At 48.1% G+C, this 26,838-nt stretch overlaps 1 protein-coding gene, 2 long non-coding RNA genes, 1 other non-coding gene and 1 pseudogene across 14 annotated transcripts; 4 read left to right on the top strand and 1 right to left on the bottom strand.

Annotated features, from left to right (window-relative positions):
- The first annotated feature begins 598 nt into the window (after nt 1-598).
- LOC120705213 (cinnamoyl-CoA reductase 1-like) lies at nt 599-2,340 on the top strand. The gene is made up of 6 exons (XM_039989684.1): nt 599-713; nt 1,073-1,242; nt 1,312-1,497; nt 1,658-1,838; nt 1,905-2,106; nt 2,208-2,340. The coding sequence occupies exons 1-6, from the start codon at nt 599-601 to the stop codon at nt 2,338-2,340; spliced, it is 987 nt and encodes a 328-aa protein (XP_039845618.1).
- Nucleotides 2,341-3,182: 842 nt separating this feature from the next.
- Nucleotides 3,183-3,263, top strand: TRNAL-CAG. Its single transcript has one exon. It is a non-coding gene; the product is annotated as a tRNA-Leu (tRNA).
- Nucleotides 3,264-12,145: 8,882 nt separating this feature from the next.
- LOC120703964 lies at nt 12,146-14,143 on the bottom strand. The gene is made up of 4 exons (XR_005687330.1): nt 13,583-14,143; nt 13,442-13,510; nt 12,839-12,973; nt 12,146-12,746 (listed from the first exon to the last, which is right to left on the bottom strand). It is a non-coding gene; the product is annotated as an uncharacterized LOC120703964 (long non-coding RNA).
- A 1,172-nt stretch (nt 14,144-15,315) lies between these two features.
- LOC120702216 lies at nt 15,316-18,578 on the top strand (annotated as a pseudogene).
- A 2,729-nt stretch (nt 18,579-21,307) lies between these two features.
- On the top strand, nt 21,308-25,950 carry LOC120703965. 11 transcript variants are annotated; one of them, XR_005687335.1, is made up of 8 exons: nt 21,311-22,835; nt 23,382-23,447; nt 23,789-23,875; nt 24,408-24,666; nt 24,774-25,007; nt 25,492-25,541; nt 25,615-25,685; nt 25,808-25,950. It is a non-coding gene; the product is annotated as an uncharacterized LOC120703965 (long non-coding RNA). The 11 variants fall into 11 exon arrangements; XR_005687336.1 differs by having other exon boundaries at nt 25,626-25,685; XR_005687333.1 differs by having other exon boundaries at nt 21,313-22,835; nt 25,615-25,950.
- Nucleotides 25,951-26,838: the final 888 nt, after the last annotated feature.

A 26,838-nucleotide genomic window follows, 5' to 3' on the forward strand; every position in this document is an offset into this window, starting at 1 on the left:
GGAGAAAGAAGTGGAAGCAGCCCCTCCTGCCGTGATTCCTGGCTCCGCCACTGCTAGCAACCATCTTTTTTTGAGTAATGGGTAGCTTCATTCATCAAAGATTGTGATTACATTCCTGCTCAAGCAGGTCTCGTACGCAACCATCGGGGGAGCCCCATGGTCCATGCTACACAGCGTGACGAAATCATTGGAGATAAGGCCATGACGAGGAGGTGATTGTTGTCACTTGTCAGGGAGAGAAGATGCATTCTTTTTTTTTTTTTTGAGATTTGAGAAGATGGGTTGATCGGGCCGTTGCATGGGCCTACCTTGGGCTGAGCATGGGAGGCGGCGGCGTCAGAGTTTTGTTTCGACGCCAACGGCCACACGGCGTCCATGCCGCGCGCACGAGTGGCGACTGGCGGCGAGGCGTGTCTGGCTCTGCACTGGAACCACGCTCCACTTGTCAGGGGCCACTGGGCCACGTGCGGCGGCACGCACGGCAGCCGCACCCACCGGCGCGCTGTCATATAGCTGGAGGCGGCGCGCGCGTACGCCGGCGAGGAGGAGATAGCAGATAGAGATCGAGGAGGCCATGGACGGCGGCGGCGCGGGGAAGATGACGACGAAGACGGTGTGCGTGACGGGCGCCGGCGGCTTCATCGCGTCGTGGCTCGTGCAGCTCCTGCTCTTCAGGGGCGACTACCTCGTGCATGGCACTGTTCGCGACCCGAGTAAGCTCCTGATCTGATCTGTGATCTGAGACTACTCCACTACCGCGTTCAGAAAATCACTTCCGGCCGTCAACCTTTCCCCTTCTACAAGTTACCACAATAGCTGCTATGTGTGAACGGGGCTGTGGTCAGCTGCGTAACTATTGACTTTTTAGCTCCACATCACCATAAAGACGGTACCTTCTCCACCCGCGATTAGGACTGGCACGAATCTCTTCGCATCTATATGAATCGTCGATGACGGTGGGTACGTCCACCATAGGACACCAGAACATTTGGGTCCCCCTCACGATCGATTCAGAGCGTCGATCCGCTGCAGTAAATCCGGCCAAAACAATTAGCGATGTCGTCTGCCGCAGGTGATCCCAAGAACGCGCACCTGATGGCGCTGGGCGGCGCCGGGGAGCGGCTGCGGCTGTTCAAGGCCGACCTGCTGGACTACGGCAGCGTGGCGGCCGCCGTCGCCGGCTGCGAGGGCGTCTTCCACGTCGCCAGCCCCTTCCCGGCCGTCAACCCGCCGAATCCCGATGTATGCCGGAGCTTGTAATTCATCAAATACGATCACAGATTCGCCGGCCTCTGATCCATGCGCGTGCAGGCGGAGATCCTGGCGCCGGCGGTGACCGGCACGCGGAACGTGCTCAGGGCCAGCCACGCGGCCGGCGCCCGCCGCGTCGTGGTGGTGTCGTCGGTCGGCGCGGTGATCGTGAACCCCAGGATCCCCGATGGCGCCGTCGTCGACGAAGACTGCTGGTCCGACGAGGACTACTGCAGAGCCACCGAGGTGCGGCGGTAGTCAGAACCTTAATTGACATCCGATCCAAAAATCTTTTGCGGCTGCAAAAAATCGCTAGCTGCTCAACTGCACGAACGTCTCAATCAGTCAATCTTGACTCGCTTCTGACTCCGGGTCCGGGAGCTGAGCTCGTCACCGTTTCTGTCAGAACTGGTACTGCCTCTCCGAGACGCTGGCCGAATGCGAGGCTCTGGCATACGGCGAGAAGGCCGGGACGACGACGACGACGACGACGGACGTGGTCACCGTGTGCCCTCCCTGGGTGCTGGGGCCGCTGCTGCAGCCCACGGTGAACACCACCAGCATGCGCCTCGTCAGTTACCTGACAGGTTGCTCGATCCACTAGCTACCATGCCTGATCAAGATTCAGAGCTGATGAGTATGTACGTGTGCAGGCGAAAACACCGACGAGAAGATGAGGAACATGGTGGACGTGCGCGACGTCGCGGCGGCGCTCGTCCTGGCGCTCGAGACCCCGGGGGCGGCGTCCGGCCGGCGGCTCATCTGCAGCGCGCACGCGATGAAGGTGTCCGAAATGGTCGGCCTCGTCCGGAGCCTGCACCCGGACCTGAAGCAGCTGCTGGACTACCCCAGGGAGTGAGAACCTGGACTAGCTATCTCTCACCAGACACCATGAATTGCAGATCAAGTTGTAAGAACACTTGATCAGTCGCTCACTAGCTTGGATGGCATCGCAGGTTTGTTCAGGTGGAAGACGAGAAGGGGGTCAGCTCCAAGCGGCTGCAGGCGCTGGGGTGGAAGTTCAGGACGGCGGAGGAGACTCTCAGGGACACCATTGACTCGTACAAGGCTGCTGGAATCCTGAGTTGATGCCTGACGGATGAGTCATGGAGATTGGACTCTCAAGGTGTAACAAACGAAATGAAAGGAAAAAAAACGCGGCCGGAGGAGTGAACGGACCCCACCGTTTTTTACTAAGAGGAAGTAACATGGCTTTTCCCGGCCGCGAAAAAATCCCCGAACCTTGGCCCATACCCGTGAAGGCCACCTCAGCTCCTCTAACCAACTAGACTAGAGGAGCTTTGGTGAAATGAAAGGGAAAGTGGTGATGATGCAATAATACAGCCGCTCGAATTGGAAGTGCCTTTTTTTTAGGAAAAAAATGTAACCCATTTATGGCACCACTGATTCACGTACGGTTAACGATACAGAGCAAATGACGGGACAATTAAACACAAGAAAACGCAAAATCTCGCATGCATAAATCAGCATTATGCAATGATTTTTTTTTGAGAGAATATGCAATGAAAATATGACAATCTTGAATAAACGCTTGATGATACAACAAAGAAGAAACTTGATTACTACTAGTATCCCCGTGACGAGGAAGAGAAAGCATTCACTGTGCGTTGGCTGATATTGGAGATTCCCTTCTCTTTTTTTTTTTTTTTTGAAAAAAGGATGCTGGAGAGTGGAGATTCAACGGAGAGGGTCAGGAAGAGCAAGACAAGGTGAGTGGCGGACCGGGCGGTCCACTTCCTTCGCCTGGTCCATGTGCTGGCGGGCTGATGGTCTGGGCCGTTTTCGCATTCCGCTTGCCGGAAGTCTTTCAGCAGACTACCGAGCTATTTCTAAAAAAAAAAAACAGACTACCGAGCCACATGGGTTCTATTAATAAATTTTCACAAGAAAATGTAATTTCAAAGCATAAAGTCAAGATGGCCGAGTTTGTCCAAGGCGCCAGTTTCAGGTATTGGTCCGAAAGGGCATGGGTTCGAATCCCATTCTTGACAGTTAAACATTTTTTTCTCTACTTTGTCCATTTTTTTAAATACTACTACTTATGTCGATTTTTTTTGCGAGGAAAAAAGCTTTCCATTACGTTAACTGCTCAGCGATATCGCTGGGCACCAAGTCGCAGTCCTGATTCCACAAGCGCTCGTTGGGAACCGTCCCAGCGGCCAACAGGAAGAGGTGCGCGCGCGCGGATGCCTGCCGCGAAGACCGCTGGGCTGCATGTGCGTGTGACGACGTATATTTTTCCTTTCCTATATACATCATTAAATTATATGGATGGATTGCCTAGTATCATTTTTGCGAAAAGTTGTCACAAAAATTATATCTGTAGATTATGTATCTCATGACAGTTATGTTACAAAATTGCCGTATAACAAGTTGCTGCCAGGAGAATGAGTTGTGCTTATAAATTATGTGCCGTAGGTTATAGTTTAAAAAGTTCTAAGTTATCATTATATGCAGAAAATATACGTATAAGTTATGTACACCATAAAAGTTATGCTAAGAAATTATCCTGTAGAAGTTATCAGCAACAAATTATGCGTTCGAATTATGTACATAAATTATAATATTCTGAGAATAGAAATTTGTGGGAATAAAAACTTTCTACAAATAGAAAGTTGGGGAAGGAAGCAGCCTGTCGGGAATCGACCGCCAGCAGGCCTGCTAGCGCTCGCCCACGAATTAGCATGACAGCCACCAAGTCTACAACACAACTAGGACATCCGTTCCATGCAAGGTCGGCTTCCTGAGTACACATACGTCCCAATGCGGCAAGAGCATGGGCCACTTTATTACAAGATCTATGCACGAAGGCCACGACACTAGAGATAAAATTTTCTCTGATGTAATTCTTCAACTCAAAATTGTCACCACCAACCGAGGACAGCCTGTATGAGTCATCCTTCATAGCCTGCACCAGCTGCAGTGAATCCGTCTCCAGGACCAGGATCACCCTGCCGATACCGCGCTCCGCAGCTGCTTTTGCACCCTCCTGGCAGGCATGTTGTAACGCCCAGGAAGAACCGCGGACGGTCCGCTAGGGATCGGCGGACGGTCCGCTAGAGTAATGCCTAGATATTTAGCTGGATGTGGGTCCGGTCGTCATCTCCTCCTTCCTCATTCCCACCTCGACCAGAGACGAGCGGAGCTCGTCCGCTCGCGCCGCCGTCGCCTCCTCCCGTAGATCTCCCTCCTCCGGCCACCATACTTCAATTCCTCGCGCAAGAACCTTCCCCGGCACCTCCTCCACCTTCCCCAACCCCCAGACAGGTTTCTTACGGCCGGAATCGCCCCCGCCAACGCCCGTCACCATTGGAGGCGCTTGAAGCCTTGCTCCACCGTCGATCCGCTTCTCCTGTCATCCTCCGCCCGAACCGATCGCGGGAATGGATTCGTGGTGAGTTCCGTGTGCTCCCCGATCTTTTTCCCCTTCCGCGGTGTGTCGCCGGCGCCGGTGAACGGCCGCTGCCGTCGCCGCCGCACTTGCTGCCGCCTGTGGCGCGGGTCAAAAGTTATGCATCGAGGACGGTCCGCCTGGGAGGTGCGGACAGTCCGCCGGTCAGATTAGATTTCGTCCAGAGATGATGTTGTCTCTGGTGGTTTAGCAGAACCGAACTGCGGACGGTCCGCTATAGGAGAGCGGACGGTCCACCGTTGAAACTTGAAATTTGTACAGAGACGATGTTGTCTCTGGTGGGGTTCGCAGGATTGAGCTGCGGACGGTCCGCTGCTGCATAGCGGACAGTCCGCCGTAGAGTCTAGGATTTTGTCTAGAGACGTTGTCGCCTCTGGTGGTTGAGCAGAGTGAACTGCGGACGGTCCGCCAAGGGGGGCCGGACTGTCCGCCGTTAGGATTAGAAATTCGACCAGAGACGTCGTTGTCTCTGGTGGATTGTCGTAGGTGTGTTGCGGACAGTCCGCTACTGAGGCGCGGGCAGTCCGCCAGCCAGTCTAGAAATTCATCCAGAGATGTTGTAGGTTCTGGCGAGTTGGCAGAGGTGTACTGTGGACAGTCCGCTACTGGATCGCGGACCGTCCGTCGTATAGTCGTAAGTTTATCCAGAGACGTGGGTAGGTCTGGTAGATCGGCAAGTTTGAGTTGAGGACAATCTGCTGCTGCATAGCGGACAGTCCACCAACTAGTTCATTTTTTAGTATGGTTCTTTTGTAAGTAGGGGATTTTAGCTGCACTAATTTGTGTCATATGCATGTGCATTAATCGGAATTTCATATATATTCATGCATATGCATTATTGCACCTCATTTAGGTGCGCTAGAGGTACACGTGTGGACGTGAAGCATGTGGTGTTGGAGTCGACCCACAAGACGGTGTTCGATGGATATCGCTAGAAGATGTAAGGACCCGCTGAAGCAACCAAAGACCCGGCCCAAGGTCGGAAGGGCTCAAGGCCGGAAATAATATTAGCACTGACTTAGTGTTACCCTCAGGCAAACCCCGGTGCACATCCTATTAATTTAACTTATGACACATATATATGTATTTATTATTTATGCATTACGTTTAGGAGTTGTTTGAAACCCTAGTTGCATGAACCCTAGGTGTCCTTGAGTTGTACTAGTATGTATAGGACGATAGAAATGCTATACTAGATAGGGTTCGGTAGAAGTCAAGTAATTCTTGGTTACTCGCGAGATATAGGATAGTTTTATGTTTCTAGATATGAGTTACTAATTATGGATGAAAGTCTTAGAATCAAAGAAAGAATAGAATCGGAGACCGGGCGGGAGAAGTGTAGTTCCGCCTGTGTTGGTTAAGGACCGAGCCGTTGTTGGCCCTGCTGATCATGTTTGAACTGTACTAACCGCATGCCGGGAGTAGGAGGTAGTCGAAACCGGTAAGCCTAGTACTGCCTCGCTTCGAAAGTACAGAACTGCATCACCACCCCGTAGGGCGAGTCGAGTAGTCGCGGAGAAACGGGATGCATATGTTTACTTTTGGTGGTCTCACATTGAGCTTGGCTGACTATATGAAGGTGGGGTGGTTCTGTAGTTCGAGGCGGGGAGGGGAATGGTTGGTGCGTGTGGTCCGACGGGGCATACGCGTGCCGTGTTGGTTAGGTCCACCTTGCAAGGTTAAATCGAATCGATTCGCCATCAGTCGCTCTCGGATATGAGCATCTTGGTCACTGCGTCGCAGCGTAGTGTTGTGATGGAATAATGGTTATACCTATGTTGATGAGCATATGATTTAGTATTTATTGCTCCACTATGTTTGCTCTAGATTTGGTTATGCAAATATTAGACTATGTTAATTTATATAGAACTTAGGCTAAAATAAGGAAAGTGAGGATTTACTTTAGTCGCTGTTTTCTGCAAGATAACCACCAGCCAAAAGCTTTACATGTCTAGATTTGTGGGCTAAGTTATACCCGCTGGTCGGGTAAGTCTTGCTGAGTATTAGTTGCTCAGGGTTTGTTGTTTACCCTATTTCAGGTTTAGGAACTAACTAGGTGTCATATCAGTGTGCTTGATGTGACGCCTTTTCTTCACGTTTCGGTAGTTCTCGATTTATTTAATTTGTTTTATTTATTCTCTAGTAAAAATGCTCTGTATGTTAGATTCTTTTCCGCTGCTATCTTTCCATTTGTAAATTTTAAATTTTAAGCTGTTTTGTAAAAGTCTTAATATAATTTGCTATTTTTGTAATATTGTATCATACTGGTATCTTCTGCGCTCGCTTTCGTGCGAGACTTCTGGTGTGTTTCGATCGGCCTGTGGGTTGAAAACAGCATGTACACTTAATTAAACTAATGTGCCAACTGATGGCGGTTATGCTTAATTAAACATTTTAACTCGACGAGTCTGTCACACATGTACTTCGGCTTGGATGGCTTCAGTTTTGCCTCGTGAGGTTCCCAGCTCCAGCAAAAAGCACCGCTCCTTCTTCATCCCTGATCACATATGCCCAGCCGCCTGCTCCAGTCCCAGCCATGAATGACCCATCCGAATTAATTTTGACAACGCCCTCAACTGGTTTGCGCCAATGTTGCTCTGTCCTTGTAGGTGTAACCACCTCTACACATTTCAGCTGCTGGAATTCCATTGCGTTCTTCTCAATCACATACACCAAATCATCCGTCCCTCTTCTTTTTTCCCCTTCTCGAATCCTGTTCCTCTCTTTCCACCAATGCCACAACAGCACAATCACCTTCATTTGTGCCCCTTCTTCCAAGTTCATTTGTCGATTTGCCATCTAATCTCACTTGCTGCGACTCTCTTTGATTTTGTGCCCAGCACAAGACGTGAAGACCACAAGTGGCGATGCTAGCTTTTTCAATTACTGCATCTGGCATGATGCAATTTTGACTCCTTTCTCACCTCCCTTGCTGTGACTGTGAGGGCATATTACTGAAAGTCTGAATGTTAGACGCGGTCCTAGAGCTGAGCTGACTGGAGACGGGAAGCAGCGGGCAGTCCGAGGTAACCCTTGACACAGAGTCGCATCCAATCTCACCGTGCTGCACTGCTGCTGGCTGCTGCTCAGCTCTTGGCGGTGCTAGCTGCTGGTTGCTGAAGAGAGTTCGCTCTGAGATCTCGATCACAACAACTTGGCCCTGTTTGGTTTCCACCCTCAAATTTTTTTTCACAAAAAGACGAATATATGCATGGAGTACTAAATAAAATTTATTTGTGAAATCTTTTCACAGATAGGTGTAACTTTTCAAGACGAATCTAATGAGCCAAGTTCCACTATGATTGGCTACAGTGATGCTACAGTAATCATCTTCTAATCATGCGTTCAAAGGTCTTATTAGCTATAGCATATGCTACAGTACCATGATTGTGGAGGTTATTTTGTAATTAGACTTTATTTAATACTTCAAATTAGTGGTCAAAGGGACAAAGAGTTTTCATGAAAACTTTTTCACCCCTAACCAAATAAGGCCCTTCATCCGATCCAATCACCGGTAGTTGTAGCACACGAGCTGATGACCATCGTGTCACTTGGCACGGTTACACGAGCTCTTTTATGATGCACGATACTGCCATTTGGTAGTATGTAGTATAGGAAAGATCCAACCGTCCATTAGAAGGGTTATGATTGTCATTATTAGTTTAATATAAATTGTAAGAATTTTTATTTTTTGCAATTTAGCCCATCAATCCATCTGCTCTCGTTCATTCCAGGCTGCCGGCACCGCTGCCGCCCGCCCGCCGCTCCCATCCGTCGTGGATCTAACGAGCGCCGGGCCGCCGATCATGCCCCCTCCTCCTCCCTTCAGGCCGTCGGCCCTCATCGGGCGCCATTCGTGGTGGCACCCTTGACCGGCCTCAGCCTCCTCCCCGCCCCTGTGACTGCGTGGTCGGGCATCATCGTCGGGGGGGGGGGTTCTATTCACCCCGCGCGCGAGTGGAATCGATCCACTCGTAGATGCCGGCCCCCCGTGTGCCTCCGGCCGCCTCCATCTCCGGTCGCCTCCGCCTCCGCCTCCGCTTCCGTCTGTGCCTCCGCTGCGCCTCCGCCTTGTGGCCTCCGTCTCCGTCTCCGGCCACCTCCGCCTCTGTCTAGCGGCCTCCGTCTCCGTCTCAGCCTCCGGCCGCCTCTGCCTCCGGCCACCTCTGGCCGCCTCCGCCGCCGCCTCCGACCGCCTCCGCCTTCGGTCGTCGGATCTCGCCGGAGAAGAAAAACAGTCGCGGTCCCACCTGCAGCGACTGCGCTTCCTCTTCTGCGACGCGTTGGCCGCGCCTCGCGCGCGCGATGAATAGGTGGCCCTTGCCACGCGCGGGGCCGTTGGCGACGCTGGCCCTATCCGGTAACCGCGCGTGGCGCCTCACCTCGTGCGCCGTTCGTGGCGCTGCCCTGACCAACGACCGCGTCCTCCCCCTTCCCGCCGGCATTGGGCGTCCTCCGTGCCACTCATTTTCCCCTCCCGAGAATCCTGTGCAGCCATCGCCGCCTCATCCTCTCCGTACACACGACCTCCCCTTGCCGGCTGCAGTCTCTAGTCCCCGCTGTTGGCCGGGGGGCACCGGCCCTTGCTGCGCGCGCCACCGCAAATGCCGCCTCCTGCAGTGCAGGCCCTTGCTGGCTGCGTTCGCCGTCGGCCCTGGCTGGCCACCGTCCGGCGTTATTTCTGTGCGTTGGAGGCGGCGGCGGTGACTCATCCCGGCCACTGGAACCGGTGCTTTCTGGTTAGCATGCCATTCAAATTCCAATGTTCTGTTTGCCTAGTCCATTATGAATGTGCACTCTTTGTGGTGTATAATTTCATCTGTGGAATCTGCTCTTCATCATTAAACCTTTCATTTAAGTGCTATAATAATGTATCTATATGAAATGTACAGGTTGATACCTCGCTCAAGAGTTTACTGAAGTCTCTTGATCATGGTTTTTAAAGCGGTAAGGCGAGGCGAGGCGACAGACCACCGCTCAGCCGCCTAGGCGGTTAAGGTGCGAGGTGAGGCGACGCCTTACAAACTTCCTAGCCTAGACTTTAGGATATACAAAATCCACTAAGCAAGTATATACAAAAGCCAAAGCACAAGTAGACAACATGGCCACTAAGCAAGCAGACAACATGTGCTCTGTTTTATATGCAAGCCAGCCACATGTAGGCGCAGGACAGATACAGCCACAGCGGCACAGCCACACAAGACTTTTATATAACAGTCTAGACAGAGGAAGGGGATACAGGAGAGTGCGAGAGGGAGAGGCATACCTCTGCTTGCAGGCGGCCGGCGGGGAAGGTGGCTGCTGTTGGGGGCTGGCGGGAAGGAGGCTGCTGGGGACGGCGGGAAGGAGTTTGCTACTGGGGGCCAGCGGGAAGGAGGCTGCTCCTGGGATGCAGGGGCGGAGCAGTAGTAGCTGATGGTTCCTCGCGTCGAAGCCTCCAATCGAGCTGCGCGGCGCCGGCGTGGCAGGAATTGCCGGGATTCAATCCCTGCCCTGGTCAATCGAGCTGCGCACGACGAGATTGAGATGTGGGGTGCCGGAATCCGCCGGGGAGAAGCGCCGCGCAGGGAAGGGCGGAACTGCAGCCGGCGGCGGGCGGCGGCTCTGGTTCCAGGTCAGGTGGCGGTGACTCCTTTCCCGCTCTCTTTTTGCCTTCCTTTCCACTCGCGCTCTTATCCCTTCCTCTCTATTTCTTCCCGCGCAGTAGGCGGAAGGCGGGATCTTCCGCGCGGGATCCGCTTCTTCCCGCGCGGGCCGCAGTTTCTCGCGCGCCGCGATTTCCCGGCGAGTATCGCGTCCGCCTGCTGCGCCTTGGCGACGCACGGACGCCTACCACGCCAAGGCGGACGCCTATCGATCTAAAGCGGACGCCATACTCACGACTGGATAAGCGAGGCCGACGCCCTGATTTTTTTTCCGCTCGGACATGTAGGCGACGCCTAGGCGACGCTTTAAAAACAATGCTCTTGATCTAGAGAAGTATTCTATTTGATAAATTTCCAGGCTGAAGAGGCATGTTTGGTTTATGTCTTAATTTCATATTATGAATGTGACCAGTGACCATAAATATTCTTAATGGATACTCTTTTTTTTTCAGGTTGACATGAAAGCATTGGTTTCCATGAACGAAGAAGATATGAAGTCTTTAGGAACTCCAATGGTACTGCACAGCCTTTGAAATTGAATCACTATTTATAGAATTCTCAATTGCTAGGCTGCTGCCTTTTTTCTTTTCCAACTGGGTGGCATGCTTATCCATTGCTTTAAGAGACCTTTCAGGTTGAAGCGATTCAAATATATAAATTGGTCGAACTTGATAATTTTATTACTTCCCTGCTTATAGATTGGCAGAGTCATTCGAAAAGGGAAACTGTAGCAATTGAGTTTCTAACTTGTAAACTATGTTAATGACTAACTTCGGTTTTTGAATTATTTTGAATGATTGCACCCATGAACCATGGTGGAACCTGTCTTTATCTGCTTTCCACTTGTCGTATACATATTTATTAAGATCCATGTTTTTACATATTTCTATCCCACTTTGGTTGGATAAATTGGATAGAATGACCTGACTAGGCCATGAGCTGTGCATTTTCAGTGTGGCTATCATAAGAACCAAATGCTCTAGAGAGTAAAAACTCAGGTACTAAAGATATATTCAGTTATGATTCAGCTAGCCTCACATGCACACACTGAGCCATTGTTATATTAATGAAAATTGTCTGTTCGATATACATCCCATGATTTTCCATTTTTTGCCACCTACAATTGAAAAGTAGCAACAAGTTGGGTGTCTATTATTGTACTATTGCCCAACTATTTATTTATTTGCTGTCTACCTAAGTTTCTTGCTCATATTCATTCGTTAGCTTTGTCCTATTTTCAGGGTCCCAGGAAAAAGATACTATCAGCATTGGCTCACAAAAAGAGGAAGCCATCAAAAATATTGCCTACCAGTTGAGAGATATCTGGGCTTGTGTATTAGCTAGACAGCTTGTTGATGTATGGTTCCATTGCTATCCAGATTATTTGGATCATTGGATGTCAATTTACGATGCCTTGGGATTGTCCAGTAGTTCTGAAGTCCCGCAGGCTGCAGCTGCAATCTAAGACCAGTAGGGTTTCAATCTTTTGTTTCGCTCAGTTTGTACTGTTGTGTATTGCTATAGGAACCTATCTTATGCAGCTCTCTACCTCGTCTACCGAGGTTGTACCTACCTGAGCTTGTAAAAGAGTATGTCGGGAATCCCCTCGTGTAAACGTGCTTGCAATTGTTCTCTTGTAATTTACCGTTTGAGGCATGAGTTAGCTCATAAAATCTTTATGTAAGATCAATATTCTGCGACCTATATTCTTCGTGTCACTTCTTAGGTCGATGTTTCCTGCTCAAATCTGCTAGTGTCTCATTTGTCTGAACCTGTAAGATTAGCCGCTAGTTTTGACTCTTTTGTCAAGAAGAGATTATGAGAAGGTTCTGATGCCAAAACCAGCTTCAATTGATGAAAACATGCGTGAACCTGTTGATCAAGTAGCCCTTTAAGTACAACAACGTTGCAGCAGAAGAAACAGTACATACAAATCTCCGAAAAGATGGCTCACTGAATATCTACAACCTTTTTCAACAAAAGAAACATGGCTAGCTGAATATCTACAACTTGGCTAGTAACACCAACGAACATATACACACCTTTCTAGTTTCTACAACCTGTGATCTGGATCTCACTCACATTTCCTTGCCAGCAGCAACTTCACAGTGTTGTGTCAAGGTCCGAGTAGAATCGTCGGCGGTTAAACTGGAGGAGGCTGCTGTATGCACGATCATGCACACCGACAAAGAGAGCTTCAGTGTCAGGACTGAATGATAGGCCTGCGATCTCACCAAAGAAATCCAGTTCCTGCTTACTGCTGTACCCACTATCAACATCAAAGATGTGGATGAAATCTGTAGACTCTGCATATTATTTCGCCATGAAATCCACCAGTAACAAGCAAGTTGTTTTTCACTGCCAAAGTACTTACTTGAGTAATGATAAAATCCCACACAGAAATTTCCATGGTGCTTCTGAAGTCAACAAACAAAGAAGATAAGAATGGTATCACCATACATCAAATAGAGAGGACTCTGAAATAAACGTCTGGAAGAGAACCCTGTACCTCACATGGTGCGACATGCCCCTAAAGATCAATGATTTCTTGCTTCTCGGGAGTCAATGCTGACCAATGAAGCACAGAGTAGTATGACATAAGATACACATCATGCCTTGTCGTTGCCCATACTAAATTTCTCAACTGCAGAACATCAAGGAAGCAACCTCAACAAAAGAATTTGAGCAGCCAATTGACACCTTAGTTCTACAAACATACAAGGCAACTACACAGAGGTAGCCTTAAAAAATATGACACTTGAGGTCCAAATGGATATAGAAATCTGCATTCAGTGTTAAAAATGGTGCAGCAAAAATGGTCGTTCTGGTGCGCTAGGATACCAATTCAATTTAACTGACCAGCCACATTTCGGCCGAGTAATTATTGAAAAGGATCAGAAAAGGCTAAACTCTTGGTGGTACTACTATAGAGTGTTTGTAGTTCACTAGTTACCACTATTCATGAAGATAAGTTGTCTCCTTTTTCTTAGTTGGACATGACAAACATGCGTTGTAGCGCTGTTTAGCAAACTTCTATAGTAATTCAGCACACCATGACACTGAGTTAATTAAGGGAGATACGTAAAGTTGAATGATGAAACAGGATGCTTACCTTATTTCTTACAAGTCAAGCAATCTTTATAATGCCACATTTCATCTAATCATCGACATTTTTTGTCGGCTGCAAAACCAACAAGAGCAATATCAGATATGAATTCTCAAGAGCAAAGCCAGCAAATCCAGCAAGCATCACCTTGCAACAGTCCGGTGCCGCCTCTCCCGCTGGTGCTCGCCACGGTGGCGGAGGACGAAGCGAGGGTGTGGCGACGTGCGTAGAGGTGGCAGCGATCGACCCGTGAAGGGGGCCGGCGCCGCCACGATTGCTGCTTCTTGTCCACGTTGGTTCCATGGTGGCCATCGGCGGTGGATTGGGGCCCCGATCTCGATCTCGCCCTCACCCCCATCATCACCCGGCGGCGAAAGGCGGTGGCATGGGGAGCGACTTGATGGATCCGCGCCATTCCCGCAGGAGGGCACGGGTCGCTGCGGTTGCCGCCGCCAATGACTGGGCGGCCGAGCGGGGGACCGTCCGCAGGCCGACTCCTCGGCGGTGGCGAGCCGCTGACCGCCCTCCTCCCATGGGCCTTGCGTCGGGTGCGAGATGCACCGCCGGGGCCGATCTGCCGCCACGGATTCCTTCTCGGCGGCGAGCTTCGAGTCGCCGGCCATGGAACCCTAGCGCCGAGCTCGTGACATAGGTGAACGGGATATGGAAGAAGTGAACGAGAAAAGAAATGAAGGGAACGAGAAAGAGAAAGAAAGAAAGGAAAATAACATAATGAATGGGTATTAATATTTTTCTTTCCTACATTACCTTTATACTACCTATACTATCTCAATATACTAGCTCATACTACTTATCAATGTTTCAGTGGTATAGATAAATCTCCACCGTTCGATGTTTACATATAAATCCTTCTCGAATGATAATATATGGCCATATTGTGCACTGTTCCTCGGTTACACTGTCACCGAGTTCCTGGCAAACGACTCACCCCGCCCCGGCTGGGCCACCTCGACGAGCCACGGTTAGAGCAACTTCAACAGATTGGTCTTCCCTTTTTCCTTTTTCACTTTTTCTCAATATAGGAGATTGATGTTAAAAAAATCTATTCCAACAGATTGATTTTTCATCTCCCTTTCCCCTTTATTTTTTCTCAATCCCCAATAATTTCTCTCCAATCTCCAATAAAAAGGGGAGACATCACATCTCCCTTTCCATATAGAAAAGGGGAAAATCAATCTGCTGGAGCACTTCTTCTATATATGTTGAAATTGAGAAAGGTGATTTTCCTATATGATGAGAAAGGGAAAAAGGGAAGATCAATCTGTTGGAGTTGCTCTTTACTACCCGCGGTGCCGTGCTGCCGTGCAGTCCCCGTTCCCCCACTCACACGTCACTCAGAGTACGGCCAGCGAACTGGAGTGTACGACGGTGCGGCGGGGATCGCCGAGGAGCGGCGGCGACGGCGGAACGCGTGACCGGGGGGGCGCCGGCGTGTGAACCGCTCGTGCCTCATCCGCACCGCGGCGAGGAATGAAGCACCGTACCTGGTGTCGTAGCGGCCATGGCGCTAACATGTCGTCGTAGTGTTCTGCACAAACAGTCAAAGTGTCAAACACCATCCAACTTTTTTTTTCTCGCCGCTTCACAACCCACAAGCTTGCCTGCTAGAGTTGGATATGATGAACTCAGCTACATTCATAGCACACACCCTACGTGCATTCTAAGACAGATAATTGCAAATAGTACAGACATTACATGTAGATTCAGAAAAAAGCAGCCCTACATGCAAATGGCTAGCAAACAAATCGATTGGCCGAGCCTCCCGAATTCTGAAGTGAAACATCATCACACAGACACCAGTACACACAACGAACCTTCCGTTCATCCTGCACAACTCTGAACTTTTTTTTTGGGGCCGAATGCACAACTCTGAACTTAATCCTGATGAGTCCAAAGCCCAACGGCAGAGCGCGGTAATCACGGACATTGAGGCCGATCTGAGCCGTCAACCTGCTACGTCGGTTCAAAGTTCAAACAAACGGCCTCGATTCGAAATCAAATCCCACCGACCAAACGCATCCACCTGGCAGCAAAGGCCCATGAAACCTATCCATCTTCCGGAAATTTTTTATCAACATATCTTCTAGTGTTTGAGATTCGTGCAAATAATAATAGCCGTTGGATCTACCTCAAACTCTAACCTCTTCTCTCCCCCAACCTTCTCTCCCCACCGCTAGCATCGACGCCGCCCTGTGCGGTGCCCCGCGCCCGCACCCCGCTCCGCCGCCGCCCACACCCACCACGCCGCCGCCTCCCGCGCGCTGCGCCACCACCGCCTGCCTCCCTCCGCGTGGTGCGCCACCGCCGCTCGCGCCGCCGCCGCCGATGAAGAAGCTCCATGATGTTCGCCGTTCAACATTTCGAATTCAACATTTCAATATTTTGTGCTTCTAGCTTCAACATTTTATTTGTACAATTTCAACATTTTGATGGTCAAATATTGAATTAGTTTAATAACATGTTGAATTAATTCTATCAAAATGTTGAACATATTTACAATAGATAATTGGGAACGTATCCAGTACAAACCAAGTTTTGGCGCAAACTTCGTATAAATCTACTAAAAAATATTTCAAAAAATAAACTTTAAAGATGAATATCTTATCTATCTCAGAAGTTACATTGGAGCCCCCGCAAAGCCCTCCTTCCTATATAGCGAGACGGACGCGACGGCGTGGCCGCGCATTGCTGATCCATCCGCATCCACCAGCCGAATCCACCCCTAAACCCTAACCGCTCCGCTCCGATCTCCTCGCCATGGCGCCCGTCCTCCTTGGCCTTCCTGAGTTCCTGTGATCCGCGGCGCCCGCCCGACGCCCACGGCCGCCGACGCCGAGGCCGCCGCGTCCCACCCCTTCCTCGACCTCCTCAACGCCAAGGCGGGGCTGCCGCCCAACAAGGCGCGCACCGAGAACGGCTCCGCCACCTACGCGGCCTCCGGCAACCCCTGCATGGACCTCTTCTTCCAGGTGGTCCCGGGCACCCCGCCGCACCGCGTGCGGGACCTCGTGGCGGCCGCCTGGGCGCGCGACCCGCTCACGGCGCTCCGGCTCGTCGCCAACCTCCGCGGCGTGCGCGGCACGGGCAAGTCCGATCGCGACGGGTTCTACGTCGCCGCGCTCTGGGTGCACGGGCGCCACCCGCTCACGCTCGCCTGCAACGTCCCGGCGCTCGCGGAGTTCGGCTACCTCAAGGACTTCCCCGAGCTGCTTTACGCCTTTACCGCCTCGTCCACGGCGCCGACGTCCGCGTGGTCGCCAGGGCCAGGGCCGACGCCGAGAAGGGCCGCAGGGCCCTCAGGGTCTGCGTCGCGCAGCTGACCGACCGGAGGCGGCGCCGCGCCGCCGAGTTGCTCCAGGCCGCGCCGGCCCGCCGCGCTGTCCGCGCCCACGCTCGCCGACTACGTGGCCGCCGCGCTCACCAGCACCAGGAAGACCAAGTCCAAGCGAGGCAGGTAGGCGGCTGCCGTGGCTCCGGTGGAGACCGACGAGCCTGAGCAGGCGATGGAGGTGGAGCAGAAGCCCGAGCCTGAGGCCAAGGAGGTGGATCTGGATCAGAAGGCGCCGCCGCAGGAGGCGGCGGATCAAGACGCGGTGCCATCGCCAATGAAGGAGGAGGTGGCCGCGACCGCGACAGCGACGAAGAAGAAGGTCACCAAGAAGGTGCAGAAGGTGGCCAAGCTCGCCGTGCAGTCGCTGGAGATGTACTACGGCGACCGCGCCTACCGCTTCCTGTTCGACTGCGTGGCCGACTTCTTCGCCGACCTCCTCGCCTCCGACCTCAAGCAGCTCGCGCCCGGCGGCAAGAAGAGGAAGATCGGGCTCGCGGCCAAGTGGTGCCCCACGCCGGGCTCGTCGTTCGACCGCTCGACGCTGCTCTGCGAGGCCATCGCCCGCCGCCTCTTCCCGCGCGACTCCACCCCCGACTACGTCGGCCTGTCAGAGGAGCACTACTCCTACCAGCTGCTCCACCGTCTCCGCCGAGGTGCTGGTGCCGCTGCGCAAGGTCCTCGAGCTCCCCGAGGTGTACATGAGCGCCCAGCGGTGGTCCGAGCTGCCCTACACCCGCGTCGCCTCGGTGGCCATGAGGCGCTACAAGGCCCTGTTCAAGAAGCACGACGACGTGCGCTTCGGCAAGTACCTCGAGGACGTGGCGGCGGGCAAGGCCAAGATCGCGGCCGGCGCGCTCCTGCCCCACGAGATCGCCGCCGCGGCCTACCGCGGCGAGAAGGACGACGTGTCGGAGCTGCAGTGGCGCCGCATGGTGGACGACCTCCGCAAGAAGGGCTCGCTGAGCAACTGCATCGCCGTCTGCGACGTGTCCGGGTCTCCGGGAGCATGAGCGGCACGCCGATGGAGGTGTGCGTCGCGCTGGGCTTGCTCATCTCGGAGCTCAGCGAGAAGCCGTGGGCGGGTAGGGTGATCACCTTCAGCCACAGTCCGGAGATCCACATGATCAAAGGGAAAACCCTCCAGGAGAAGCTGAGGTTCGTGCAGCGGATGGATTGGGGATATAACACCAACTTCCAGGCGGTCTTCGACCGCATCCTCCGCACGGCGTTGGACGCCCAGCTGCCACGGGAGAAGATGATCAGGACCGTGTTCGTGTTCAGCGACATGGAGTTCGACCAAGCATCGGCGAGCCGGTGGGAGACTGACTACGAGGCCATCTGCCGCAAGTTCCGGGACGCCGGGTACGGCGACGTGGTGCCACAGATCGTGTTCTGGAATCTGCGGGACTCGCGCTCCACGCCCGTGACGTCGACGCAGCCAGGGGTCGCCATGGTGAGCGGCTTCTCGAAGAACTTCGTCAAGCTCTTCTTGGAGAACGATGGCGTGGTGAACCCGGAGGCTGTCATGAATGCAGCGATCGCCGGCGAGGAGTACCAGAAGCTTGCGGTGTTTGATTGATCAAGGCGTAGGTACGGTGATTGGTGCCGTGAGGGCTGCTCCTGGATAGTCTGAATTCTCTGCGTTGATGTTCTGCATAAATCCGATGTATGCACCAATGCCGAATAGATGATGATTAGCAAATGTCTTTTCGTTCTCAACTGCTTTTAAAGCCTCTATTTGCCCTTTCTCCAGTTCAATTAGGTGCTTCTTGAAAATAAAATTGTTTCTCATTTGTTCTTGTGCAAACATGGATCGATGCTGCCAGCAGCGCTACCGCAACAAGGTTGGCCCAACTTTTGCATTTGCTACTGCCTTCTCGTGCAACATTCTTGCTGGAACCGGTCAATCTATCGTCAGTACATATATAGTTTCATACTGCAACAAATTATCCCCCTTACTCAGGGCCATACTACTATTGCCCGTAAGCCAAAATTCGTCTAATTCAATACCACTTGATTTGGTAGACTTTAGTGGGAGGGCAGGACTACCACTTGGAGAATTGGATTGCATATACGATTGATTTGGGGGCAAAAAGGATCCTTACACTTGGAGAGGAATGGCTGTCCTAAATCTAGCCTTGGGATGGCAATTGTCTCAGGCGGTGGTGCTATTGTCAACACTCCCTCCATTTTTCTTATACTAGTTTTGATGTCAATTTGGTCTCAAATACGTGATTTTAAACGTTACCCTTTTCTTAAATTTCTAACAATCGCCTGGATAGTTTTTTCTCATCTGCTAGAATCTGTGCACTGTTAGGATTGATTTACTATTCATCATGCTTCTAGGTTGATTTTGTTTTCATCAAAAGGTTATCTCTTTCTTTGCATGCGATTTTCCTATTTGTTTTGGCCAAGTTCTGTTGGGTAAAATGGGCTGCGAGGACGGCTATTGAAAACTTGCAGGCATCAGATACATGAAACTCAAAAAAAGTTTGTGAAAAAAATAATCCATGGGTCTCAAGAAGAGAAGTGTTCCGGAAATAAGACAGACAGTACAAGCTACCAACTACTTGCATATGCACACTTCCGGTCTTCTAATTTTGAAACAATCTACTAATTAATTTTGAAACAATTTTAGATAATGTAAACAAATAATTAGAAACTCCCAGCCATAGTTGCCAGTCCACATAACAGGATATATCGTTACTATTGCATGAATACATTATACATTAATACTTAACACTAGCAAATTGATCTTTGTTCTTTGGGGATCTATTGCCAATGACATTTGTATCTCATCATAATGTCACACCAGACACTTATACATTGCAACACACAGGACAGATCCAGTGGCGGATCCAGGTCACAGCCATAGGGGGGGGCTAAAGCCTTCTTCTTCCTCTTCTTCTTCTCCCTTCACTTTCTCCTCCTCTATCTCCCCTTGTTCCAATGGAGGTTGCAGCCCGTAGGGGGGCTGGAGCCCCCCTGTGGATCCGCCACTGGACAGATCCACCTTTCCAGTTCTCGAACCAATGTTCGTGTGCTGCTCTCTTAAATGTATCCTATTTTATTTGCTCATCGTCCACTCGCATGCAATTGAGTCCATGGAATTACTGTTCATAGCTTCATATTATGCGGATATCTTTTCTATGTATTGTCGTACTATGTACTAAGCTTTGTGTTGCAAAATGGGTAAATTTGCTGCTGGATACTCTTTAATGTTGATTTTCTGCTCTTGCACACTACTCAATATTGTATTGCCAATGGACACTCTTCAGATTCAGATATTTGCTACAAGATACTATATTCATTAAAATAATATTTTTCTAATTCAAAGAAGAGATAAAATAAGTAACAGGATCAAAATACCCTTGCGGGCGGGCCGCGCTGCCAAAAATATATTTATAGATAGAGAATTACACAACCATGTAAACATTATAATTAAATAATTATATGTTCATGCTCCACAATCCATATGTTAGTCTTGATAGATGAAGAAAGTAAGCTGCTTGTCTAATGCATCTTTTTTATGCTCAGCAATGCCTCCTTGACAGTAGTTGAAATTGTCAAATTGGTTCCCAGCTCTCATTAGTTGGATGGGGTTTAGTTTGATGTTGCGAAACTATTTGTTTTGCCGTTCTATGTATTCTCTGAACAGTAATGGGAAAAACTCTTTGTTTTTTTTTGAGGTAGGAAAAACTCTTTGGTTAAGCCTAGTTGCAGTGTACTTTGTGGCCATGGCCGCGGCTATTCAACTTGTTTTTTGTACTATCTTTTTTGTTTAACTTGTGCTGAGCTGAAGGTTACATAGATAAGAATTTTGTTCAGTGTTTTTATTTAATTTCATGTTTTTTGTTCAGTATATGGTGATATGCTGACGTACATTTTCTACCGTGTCTGCTGCTGGGTGAATGAATATTCATCTATCTGTTGCCTGAAGTTTGAGTAAGTGCTTGCTTTCAGAAAAAAAAATTGAGCTAGTCTCTGACTGTTTACCTGGTGCTTGGAATTGGAAAGCACGCCAAGGTGCTCCAATTCCATTCTTGTTCAGTAATCAGAAATGAACTGCAGACAAAGTCATGCTCATACGTACAGTGGAGAACAAGCACGTGTACAACGTGGCTGTGGACATAGCATCGGTGAATCCCAAAGCTAATGCAATGCAAATGCAAAAGTGATCTCCAGTTCCAATTCCCCAAACAGAGGTTTGCTTGCCACTTCGCTCTCCTCCTAGACTCCGCCGGGTAAATGGAAAAGAACCAAGAGCCCTCCCGGCCGTCACTATTTCTATATGATAAAGCCCCATGCTTCCTCGGCCTCCCAATAGTCCACGACAGATAAAGCCCCACGCTTCCTCGGCCTCCCAATGGTCCACGACAGCCAAAATAATTTGGCCCGTACGATGCACATCCCACGGCTCTCCTCATTCCCGCCGCCGCCTCCTCCTCCCCACCATCGTCCCGTCCTCCCCTCTCCTCTTCCCCGCCGCCATCCCATCCACCCTCCTCCTCCCTGCCGCCAACCCACCCCTCCTCCTCCTCGCCATCCCCGTCCCCGGCTTCTCCTCCTCCTCCTTCCCACCGCCTCCTCCTCCTTCCCACCGCTGCCCCATCCCCGTGCCGCCGCCTCACTGCGCGAGACAGTGGCGGGCAGTGACGGCATGCAGGCGCCCGGCGTGTGCGGGCCTGGAGCGCGGCCAAAGAATGGATGCGCGGGCACGAGTAGAGAGCGGAGACACACAGGTGGTTCTTTTCCCATGAGTCTCAACATCGCAGGTGAGCTTCCCTACCCCTTCCATTACGATCCTCCAACCTGCTCATCTCCTCACACGTCCACAAGGAGAGCATATGTGCCCCCATCTCAACTCGAATTTCTTCTCAATAAATGGAGCCCCTTTTCAACTCAAATACACCGGATCGAAGTCAGCTCAGCACAAATCAGCACCTTCGAATTGAGCTTCCTGTTTCATCTTTTCTACTCCTGTGGGTCAAGTGCGTATTCCAACTCTGTTTTTCTCCAAATTATTTTTTGCTCAGGTCCAATCAAATGCAAGATGAGCCTGCTCCTTCCCAGCACTACTATTTTGTCTTTCACCAGTTGGTTTGATCTGAAAAAAATGATATGTACACTATCATATGCTTACAAAATTAGCACTTATGTATATACAAAGTACCACCACAAATCCAAGACCTTATGGCTGTTATCTCATAACTAATTACTTACCAAGCTGATGCTCTTGGATCAAGAAGAAATTCATGTTTCCTGTTACCTGAAAACTCTTTCTCTAATTTTTAATTTTCCCTTCCAGGTTGAAGGTGCGCCGATGGTAATGTAAGTCTGTGCTAATTTCCTGCTGATAGTGCTAGGTAGGTCTATTCTTTCAGTGGGTAACTTCAAGCTAATCAATAATTATTAGCTACCACATAATTTGCCTTGCAAACTTAAACTTACAAATACAATCTGGTTCTTCGCATGCTATATATGTCCTTTTATACTGTTAACATCTCACAGGCGACAATTAGTTAAGCTTGTCACACCCAACTTGGATTTCACCATACCTTCTCTTATTTTTAGATTGTGCAAATGTGTTAGAATTTAGTTACAGTTTTAAGGTGGACGAATGCATCACCACATGTTATTTAAACAAGCAGAAGGTAGGACATCATCTACTTTCAAATGCATCCATTGTGATATCCACATATCCAATTTACTCATTGATCAATACAAGGCCTTACATTCATATGTAGTTCTGTTTGAATCCATACATCGTTGATTTCATCAACTTATTCACAATTTTCCTTTTCAACTTTCAGGTTGAAGTCAAGAATTGATTCTCAAGATAGTAATAATTCTGTTCCTCTCTTTACATTCTGAGTATTTCAAACTGTTGGCTTGCGTACTTTGTCCTGTATTTATATCTCTTTGTAATTTTTACAAGGGGTGATCTCTTAAGATACCATTCCTTTCTGCAGGAAACCCATTTCTCTTTGCTACAGCAGGAGACTGAGAAACTTCGTGGACATATTGATAAGATGAGGAGTAATTTAAGTCAGTATTTACGTACATGAACTGTTTACATCATTAATCTAATTGAGCACACTCAGTTTAACTATTCATTATGTGAAAAAGGTATGGGATTGACAAGGTCGCTGCTCTGCAGCGACCTTGTCAATGTCAATACAGTTAACTATGTATATATGTTCTGAAGAAAAATAATGGAAAAGACAGAAGCATAATTAGATCTAAAAACTTCACTACTCCCCATTTGTTCTTACTACTATTATTATGTTTGATTTACAAAATGTTGAATGGAATTTACCGCAACTCTTGTGAGTTTTGATTCTCAGTTGAAAGTTGCTTAAAGAGCTGCATGATTGTTTACCTGAATCTATTTTGTTCAGTACATAGTGCACAAAAATATACCTACATATATAGATATGCATACAAATGGGAAAATAGTACCTACAGATCTAGTTTGGAATCAGATATCCTTATATATTGGTTCTAGGTTTTCTGTTAGTGAACATAGCTCTAATGTATTGCAATAGGTTTCATCCAAAGAATTCAAGTGACTTATTTGTGGATAATATGCAGCTCAAGATCTCGCAAAATAAATTTCCATGTAGCAGCAGTGGTTAAAATAAAAAATTCAAGTTCACGGTAAGCAAGACCATGGATCAATAATCCATCATTTTTCCCTATTTATATTGTATATCTTTGTTTTATCTCTTGACCTGTTTGAAATGTAAGAGTACCATGGTTAACTAACAGCGAAGTAAACTGACACGTAGTAAGACTTCAAGGACTTCATAATTTAATTTATCAGGACTAATAAAATGTTTAGTTGCAACATTTTCCTACCTATATGTGCCTCTACATCCAAATTTGCAGAGGAACCATAAATTGCTGATTTTGGGTGATCTATGGATTGTTTTCTCATCTTGTTGTTGGAGAAATATAGTGGGTATGCTTGTGCTGATCTGCTATTGTTGATATTCCAGTGTATCACATGGTTACACTCCTTGACAGAACTAAGTTTGATTCAAGCTGTGATCATGGAGATCCCTTCATGTTTAAGCTGGGACAAGGTACATTTCTTCGTTCATAAGATTTTCATGTCTCATGTTTTAAACTTTGGTATGGATTGTTTAATTATCATTAACAGAGAAATTGTGAGAATAGTTTTACATACTGATGGTTTGTGAATTAGATGAATATTCCTGGTCACATCAATAATATGTAGTTTTTCCCCTTAGTAGCTTCGTTCCTAAATTTTGTACCCTCAAACCCACGTGTCAACAAGAATTAGGAAATGAATCTTTGTGTGGCAATAATATTAGTGTTTATACTAGCAAAGTACCTGATTACTAACTTTTTCTTACTTCAGCAGATCATCTTCTTTCTCTGTGTGTTTTTTGCTTATCATATTTTTTAGAAAGAAAAGATAAAATTCTGACCTTTTGCTTATCGCATAGATGCAAGTAGTGCTTGCCTTGATAGTCTGAAAAAACATGCTAATGATCGAGTAAACATGCCAAGTTTTTTTTAGATCGAGTAAACATGCCAAGTCGGGACTTCAGAAATAGATACTCAGTGGTTATTTTGTCAAGTTATGTCCAGGTCAAACAATAAAGGGTTACGACCAAGGCATGAAGACTATGAAGAAAGGAGAAAATGCTATTTCTACCATTCCTCCAGAAATGTCTTATGAAGAATCTGGTTCGCCTCCAAAGATTCCACCCAATGCAACCTTGCAGTTTGATTTGAGCTACATTTATGGACCACTGTCAAATATAATTGCAAAGATGGTGGCATATTTAAGAACATACTTAAGGATGGACAGAACTGGGAGAACCCAAAGGATCTGATGAAGTACTTGGTAAGTTTTGCTTTACTGGGACATTTTTCACAAAGGAGTTGCATTTTTTATCTGTCTTGCTCGGAGTAACTTCTGTATTTTGACCCTTATTGGTTTCTACACCTCAGGAATTTGACTACACCGAGTTAGATAAAGTTACAAAGTATTACCCACATTTTTTATGGAGTTAATAGGAAATGTTGATGCAAACAATCCGGTGCAGGTAACAACCATCGATTGGTATGTGAGATACCATGTCAAGGAGTTTGAGAGATGTTTCTATTTGAGATTTCCAGCTAGCTCAGTTGCTGGAAAAAAAAAGGACAGACTCATCTATGACTATTTCGGATGTGCAAGGAGTAGTATGTCACATTCTATCATAGTTACATATTGCTAATTGTATTTAAAGCCAGATCGCTAAGAGTTCTAGACTTTTTTATGTAAATGAAGGGAATTAATCGCACGATTGTAGATGGTCGACGGTAATAACTACAAATTTCATTCCAGCAACTGAAACTTTTTCAATTAAATATTTCCATGTATAGTTTTACTAACTTCAAAAGAAGAAATATAGTTACTTTTGAACATTATATTTACCTTATCCCATTGTTGAATCCCTAAAGCATTTGGGATGTTGTTACAAACATTGTGCCGAATTTATATAATTAATGCTGGCCAAAGGCTTCAAGATGTTATGGAACATAACAAAATTTTTCTTGATAAAAAAAACTGCTTTGAAGATTCATGTATATAATGCTTTGTTAAGCAATGATTTGATTGCATCTGTCTTGAGTGATTTTATACACATTATAGTTACCCTTTATCATTCCTCATTTTCTCTTGAAGGTTCTTGGGAATAAGTGCCAACATAAGTTGCTTGGAATTATTGATGAGTGGTCAGTTTCCTTTTTCTTGACCATATATTTGTGTTGGTAGCTTCCCTAATTTCTGTTAGTCACATGCGTGCAGTGAATTGCCAGAATTTCTTGGTGGTAAATGCCAGTGTGATGAACATGGAGGTTGGCCAATATCTGACAAAGGTTCTTCTAAAAAATGAAACATGATTAACCATCATAGAATAAAAAGGAGATGTTACCATACAAGATATCCAGCTAGACAAAAATGTCTTAGTACTAAAGTGATGCATCTTCAATATCTCCAGATAATTCTCAATGGCGAGGCAAACTATGGAAGGCGAAATGTGACTGTATGAAAAGATAATTAGTTACGCTAGGTCAGGGTAGCCAGCCGTCTGTAACTATATCTCAACTGCTAATAAAATATTTACATGCTCTTGCTTCATAACTGTGTATGTTCCTAACTTAAATTTGCTACAGCGGATAATAGAAGGATGTTAACTAGCACACAAGTGTCTGTATCTATACCTCATTAGCTATACTATTGTTGTATATGGAAAAAAACATATCAAAAAAAGTTAAATAACCTATTACAAATAAATGCTATTCCACTTGGCAAATTCGCTAAAAATATCAGGGCGCACCATGGCGCGCACAAAGTACTCGTAAATATACAGGCATACAGCTTGTCCCGGTCCTCCTGCCGTGCTCCGAGCCAATGGAGTCGGCGGGGACAGCCATGCATGGCTCACTCCGCGGCGGCGGCGCACGACGCCACCGTGAGGCCCAGCGCTGCTGGCGACATCGACGATGGCGGGGACGGCGTGGGTCACCCTGTAAATGGGTGGGAATCCAAACTATACCCACACCATCCCATTTTTATGAGAGAAATTATATAAACCCACTCCATCCCAAACCACCACCACACACTAATCCAACCCAAATATTTGAGCTCATAATGTAATAACTATAAACCAAACTATGGTTACAACCCAATAAAACCCATTTCTAAAAAAAATTATAATATAGATCTTATCACACTATTTTGCATAGAGTAGCTGCCAATTATATGGAGTCATCTTAAAAAATTTCGGTCCATTTCGATTAAATTTTATAGTGTGAACGCAAGGTTTTAATTCCAGGGTCCAGCTCTTGACATGTGTCCACGTGTAGGTCTAGCCACACTGCTTTTCACAGAGTAGCTGCCAGTCATACTGTGTCATCTCCAACAAATTTCGGTCAATTTCGATAAAATTTTATAGTGTGAACGCGAGATTTTAATTCCAGGGTCCGGCTCTTGACATAGGGCCCACATGTAGGTCAAGCAACACTGCTT

Source organism: Panicum virgatum, chromosome 4K (assembly GCF_016808335.1).
Source record: "Panicum virgatum strain AP13 chromosome 4K, P.virgatum_v5, whole genome shotgun sequence".
Lineage (NCBI taxonomy): Eukaryota > Viridiplantae > Streptophyta > Magnoliopsida > Poales > Poaceae > Panicum > Panicum virgatum.

Bases quoted from the DNA above. Each gene is read 5' to 3' on its own strand.
- LOC120705213 (XM_039989684.1), top strand. From the start codon at position 599: ATGACGACGAAGACGGTGTGCGTGACGGGCGCCGGCGGCTTCATCGCG. The intron at 1,498-1,657 runs GTGCGGCGGTAG...CGTTTCTGTCAG, and splicing joins ACTACTGCAGAGCCACCGAG to AACTGGTACTGCCTCTCCGA. The intron at 2,107-2,207 runs GTGAGAACCTGG...ATGGCATCGCAG, and splicing joins CTGCTGGACTACCCCAGGGA to GTTTGTTCAGGTGGAAGACG.